The 6,475-nt window shown below is 43.1% G+C and overlaps 1 protein-coding gene across 1 annotated transcript; it reads left to right on the forward strand.

Annotated features, from left to right (window-relative positions):
• The first annotated feature begins 323 nt into the window (after nt 1-323).
• LOC125039157 (histidine-rich glycoprotein-like) lies at nt 324-1,115 on the forward strand. The gene is made up of 2 exons (XM_047632919.1): nt 324-362; nt 484-1,115. The coding sequence occupies exon 2, from the start codon at nt 572-574 to the stop codon at nt 911-913; it is 342 nt and encodes a 113-aa protein (XP_047488875.1). The 5' UTR covers nt 324-362; nt 484-571; the 3' UTR covers nt 914-1,115.
• The last annotated feature ends 5,360 nt before the right edge of the window (nt 1,116-6,475 follow it).

The following is a 6,475-nucleotide window of genomic DNA, read 5'->3' on the forward strand; positions in this document are numbered from 1 at the left end:
ACTGAAACATGCACACACAAACACACACACACTCTCACATATATAATATACATAAATGTGTATGCACACATACACTTTTTTATGTCTACATAATTTAGAGTACTCTACTGCACCAAAAGTTAAGTTATCCGCAGCTATTTCGTAATTGAAATGTATATATCTTCTGTGTAGTCTCTTCCCTAAGAATATTTTCTTGCCATAAGTTATATATTTTTGTATCAATAAGTGCTTCCTACTTTCTTATGCGTGAGGTCAGTTATCTCAAGGTCCGTTATCACTGTGCTATATAAAGATCGGAAACTCGCTACCAAGATCACATCGCCCTGTTCTTTGTCACAAATCCTGCAGATATGATTTACTTGGTGAGTTTCAACTTTACTCTCTTAAGTCCAAAATATCTGGAGATATTGATGTTTGGTTTAATACGTGGCTGACACAATTATTCTTTACAAGAGAAGGTATCTGAAGCTTTGTGTATCCCAGGTGTCTGTCATCCTGGTGGCTGCCGCTTGCGCTTCTGAAGTGGAGAAGCGAGAGGCGGAGCCAAGCACAGGATACCTTTATCCTACTTATGGTAACCACCATAACGCCTTACTACCATGCTGGTCGTTACCACCCTCTTCACAAGAGGTCCGCTGAACCTGAGGCAGAGGCCGAGCCTTCTAACCTTTACTATCCTAGCTATCCCCGAAACTACCATTACAGCTACTCACCATACCATCACCACAAGAGATCTGCTGAACCCAGTTACGGGCCCGTCCCTTTCCACCACCACTCCTACACCTCATACCATCACACCTATACCCCCTACGTAAACCACCCTCATAAGAGGTCAGCCGAGCCCTCTACCATCTACCACCACTACAACCGCCACTATACCCCATACAACCCCTACGTGCCACCGACCTCATAAGAGGTCTGCCGAAGCTAACCCTAGCTACCATTACGCCTACAACCCCTACCATTACAATGGAGTCACCTCCGCTCATGGCTTCCATTACCGTTACTGAGCATCAGGAGGTTAAATGATATCTTTTAGCATTGTTTGTGTCTTACAGTGAAAGAAATAAAGTATTTCTGAATAAATGCGTTTATTTTAATAGTTTTAAAAGTGAGATGGAATCTGTTTGCTTAGACCCTTGAGATCGAGGCTTTCTTTTCCTCCCATGTCTTGGCCTTGCTTCAAATGTCGTTTTGCAGTTGAAGCCAACGTGTCCATCGTTTGAAATGATCGAAACAAAACAAAAAAACAATATATATTTAAACAATATGAAAACTAACACGTTAAGTAAATCAGTGAATCTACTAAAAAGATAATCTCTTAAATACATTTAAGTTTTTAAGACAAAACGTAAAAAACGAATAAGAATCGATAGTTAAATCGCTAAAAGTTATCGACTTTCGCCATCACTCGAGAGCTTCGAACCCCTGAAGCATATCAAGAAAAACATTTGCCCAATATCTATGTATATAGGTTTGGCAGGATATATATGTACTGTACATATATATACACACATCTCGCACTCTTTCTTTCTCTATATATAAATATTTGTTCTTGCATACATATATATATATATATATATGTTTATATATACCCACATTTGCATATATGTGTATATACAATATACAGATATATACTCATATATGTATATATATATATATTGATATACATGCATATGTATCTATATCTATCGATGCACAGGGGGGATCCGATTGCTGCAGTAAACATTAAAGCAACCACTGATGTGGTGGAAGGGTTGCCATGTTTGTGAATTTGTGTTCGGTAAAAGGACAGACTGAAACATTCAGTATGAGCCCCTTGAGCTGTGAATCATAGGCAGCACATACCTGTCTATCTCCTCTTGGCAAGTTAGTCGATTTTTACTCATCTATTGACAAGGAAAAGGATTATTCAAACTTTTCTTCGTAACTTAAAAGGGGTTTATGCTCTGTCAACAAAACTAGCTCCACGTAACTGGTACTGGTTGATTATCATTTACTTGATTACTCATGCTGACTTTATCTTCCGTACAAAAATGACAATTACTTTTGTCTATACACAAGGGAGCCAAGCAGCGAAAGGGATGGACAAGGAATTCATACTGTATGAAAAACATGATTTTACTCTTACAGTCTTTCTCTTTCCATTTCACCTTCAAACTTATCTTCATCAGTCTAATTCTGAACACCTCAGCACAGCATTTACCTGTGGAAACATCAGATTTACTTTAGGGAAATGAGAGCAGTGTCATCTTCGCACAGCTTTTACCAGCAATGACAATTATTTGTTGCTTAGCCTTTACCACGAATTGACTTTCACTCGTCTACCATGAAACTTCCGTTACTCTAAGTGCTAGGCATATAAGTAATTGTGTACGCAGGTACGAACAGTAAAAAAAAGAAACATGTGCATTTAATTTGGTGAGTTAAAATATGAATTCATTTCCCTGTACATATGTACATCCACCATCAAGAGCGGTGTCGCCTCGTCAGACCGAGATCAGAGAATTCTGTGCCTTCTTTCCTTGAGAAGTGGTTTAGTTAAATTGGTGGGGTCAGGTACTCTTTACTCGCTGGACAATGTGTGTTGCACTGGCGGGAGAGGCTTATCACCCCTCACACCTTCACTTTTCTAGCCAGTGATTCTTACTGTGAGAGGCTAAGCTTCCATCGGTAGTACTTTATTGTAGCCGCAAGAGTGAAAAGGGAAAACAAATTACTAATTCAAAATTCCTTTCATTCTTCCTGTGATTTATATGGATCGCTTAGTCATCTCTCCCATATTAATTTTGTTTTGCACGGCAGCAGTTTGTGGGGCAGGTAAAGATGCGCTCAGCTTCTAAGGCAAATGCACGGAGTCAAAGAAAAGGTTACCGCAGAGTAGTTATATTTCGGAGAAATATTTCATGTTAAAGCTCGATAATAATCCAAAATGTGAACCTAAACTCCGGTGCCCAGTAGCAGTGGTAGAGGCCGTACCCTGAGGCGATTCCGTGGAAATGGTTGTAGACTTGAACGAAACTTTGATTGGCAGACCTCTTGTGTTGGTGGTGGATGTAGTGGCTGTAGGGTGTGTAATGGCGGTGTAAAGGGTATATATTAACACCTTAAACATATGGTTTAGCAGGATTGTGAAACGGACGGTTGGCTTAACCTCTTTTATTGAGAAGCGTAAGCATCACAGATATTCACACGGATACAAGTCTGGGTAAGTCTTAGTGCTGGGTCTGCCCGCAGGGGGGCGCGTGGCTGGAGCCAGCCTGACCCGCAGCGGTCGCCAGGACTCTCTGAAAGGACTGAGCCTTAAGTACTGGTGGGTGCGTGGGGCACGTTGGGGCGCCTGCGGTGAAGCCACGCGTATACTTGCTTCTGTACGCCACGTGGAAGCTATTTATACATACTTATATTGCTCGGCCACCTACTCACGCCTTGCCTTTGAGGCGTCTGATATTTGCCTCAAGGGTGACCCAACCTGGCTGGTTCTTGACTTGTAAACACTTCGTTCTTGTGTGTAATGTCCCTGATGCATCTTCGTGGCTGCTCGTCCCTGTCGTCGTCTTCATCTTGGTCCTTGGTAAATCCGTTCGTCCTCGACATCCACACGTCCTCGAAGGTCTCGCACAGGTCCTCCTTGACTTCGGATTCGTCCTCGTAGTCCTCGACCAGGCCTTACTCGGCGGCTTACTCGCCCAATGCACGTTCCCGCAGATCTCATCCAGGTCCTTCGAGCTCCTGGAGGTTGAGTGGATCTGCGGCGTCTAGGCAAGTTCACAGCATTATGGGACGACTGGTACCTGCTCTGGCGAGTTCCTGGTCCTTCACTGGATCGACGGGCGTAATTATCCTAGTCTTTTTCGGTTTCTGGCGATTTCCCGGTGACGATTTTTACAGCGCCCGAAGGTGACCGTTTCTGCAGCAGGGCCTCCTTCAGTACTATGACAGATATCGTGAACAAGATTATACACATAAGGGCCAAGATAGTAAAAGAAAAGAAAGACAACAGAGAAGAGGGGATGTTAAGCGCCACTAGCCGATTATTTATATAATTTGCAGTTTTTTATGGTTGAATTTTCGTTATTTTCGTCTTCTCTTTTTTTCATTTTGTGTTTTATTTTCACAAAGTTAAGGAAAAAATAGGAAAGAGAGAGACGGTAACAGCGGTCCGCATAGACCTAGCTTGAACTGCTAACCGTCTCTGATAGACAGGAGGGTAAATAAGGGAAATGACAAAGGCATCCGCAAGGAATTACTTGAACCAATTGTCGTAACGCAGAGAAGAATGAGAGTAAAAGTGACCTCACACAGACCGGACATGGGTGCCAAACACGGATATTAACGTTCATTTTACACAAATGCAATAAACTAGCTATAGAAGTAATACAAAATTATTTCAAATACTACATTGAATTTAGCATTTAATGATATGCGACAGAATGACGCACTAATGAATGGTGACGTGAAACAATTCGTGAACGAATCTTCTCGGGGAAAAAAATTCTGCCGAGGTAACATGTCAAGCTGCGCATACAGACTTCAATTGACGGGGGGGGTCTCTGTACCCTAATTTGCCGTACTTTATGAAGCGAAATGAGCTGGGAAAATATTAATAACCCACTCTATCTGCGAGTCTGTGATGGGCGCTCATGCTATGCCCTACGGGTATTTATCATGAATCACAAATCGATGGGATTTACCCCAAACATGGCAGCGACGTCAAGGGGGTGAGCGGGATGTGATTAATAAGAGAATCTCCATTCTAGCTTAAACCCTAGTCCTACATTATTTAACGAACCTAACCGCTGGTCACACCGGCTCAAAAAGTGCCGAACAAACTATTCGTCGGAGCGCGGATCTTTAGGCATATACGCAACCCCAAGTAATCAGGCATTCTGACACTATGATAAGGGGAAGATCCCTGGCGCTATATAAAAATGTAAGTAATTCGCGTTACAAGCTCCGCTCTAGCGCCGATAGAACGTGTCACCAATGAACATGCAACGGATGCTATGCGTTATCCTATAATGTAACAATCTCGAAAACAATATACAGGAAATGCCAGCTGTTCTCACATTCATTTCACGTGTCAATCACTCAGAGTGAAAGTGGGGTCAGGTCACACAGCTGTCCCAAGCAGATGTGACTGAAATTCTTCACTCGGAGGTCAGGTCAAGACGGGAAATGGGTAGTGAGAAAGAATAATGATATGATGTTCATGAAGACAGTAAAATCATGAACGCGCTAAATTCGTTGCAATTAAAACAATATACTCTCTAATCACGAGAAAAATTAAGCAAATATGTAATAAATGAACGATATTCTTGTTGTTTGAACCCATACCGTTGATCACACAGTAATGTGATCTGAGGTCAGCAGTGGAGAGCATACCATTGCTGTCGAGTAGCACTTTAACCTAACAAAAACCAGCTCGAGCGTAACTGCACATACAGCTTAACACATTTATGGGGAAGATAAAAGAAAGGAAAAATGGCCAAAATATGTACTCACAACAGGTTCTGAAGACTTTTGCATGTATGGAAGCGATTTGGTCCGAGCGGTGACCATGTTTCGGAGACTGTGAGTCCATTGTTGTGTGCCAAAAGGACACAACGAACCACCCTGCCACCACTTATATAAAGGGTATTTAAATGACACCTTAAACATATGGTTTAGCAGGAGTAGTTAAACGGACGGTTGGCTTAACCTCTTTTATTGAGAAGCGTAAGCAACACAGATATTCACACGGATACAAGTCTGGGTAAGTCTTAGTGCTGGGTCTGCCCGCAGCGGTCGCCAGGACTCTCTAAAAGGACTGAGACTGACCTGGGTCATCCTGAGCCTTAAGTACTGGTGGGTGCGTGGGGCACGTTGGGGTGCCTGCGGTGAAGCCACGCGTATACTTGCTTCTGTACGCCACGTGGAAGCTATTTATACATACTTATAGGCGGTTGTAGTGAGTGGTAGAAGGCTCGGCTGACCTCTTATGAGCATGGTTCACGTAGGGAGTATAGGAGTGCCGGTGTGGGGCGTAGGAGTGGTGGTGGAAGGAAGAGGACCTGTAGCTGGGGTCAGCAGATCTCTTGTGGAGGTGGTATGACGAGTAGCTGTAATGGTAGTTGTGGGGATAGCCAGGATAGTAAAGATTAGAGGGGTCAGGCCTCTGCCCCAGGCTCAGCGGACCTCTTGTGAAGTGGATGGTAGCCACCAGCATGGGAGTAGGTGTTGTGGTGGCTACCATAAGGTGGATAAAGTTAGCCTGTGCTTGGCTCAGCCTCTCACTTCTCCACTTCAGAAGCGCAAGCGACAGCCACCAGGAGGACAAACACCTGAAAAACGCAAAGGATCAATTACTCTCTTATGGAAAAGAGAATAACCGTGCTAGTTGCGTAACAAACCAAGCACCTTTATCTCTGGATGCTATGGATATAAAACAGTAATGTTGGAACTTACCTAGTATTTCATGTTTGCAGGATTGGTG

This window comes from Penaeus chinensis, chromosome 26 (assembly GCF_019202785.1).
Source record: "Penaeus chinensis breed Huanghai No. 1 chromosome 26, ASM1920278v2, whole genome shotgun sequence".
Classification (NCBI taxonomy): domain Eukaryota; kingdom Metazoa; phylum Arthropoda; class Malacostraca; order Decapoda; family Penaeidae; genus Penaeus; species Penaeus chinensis.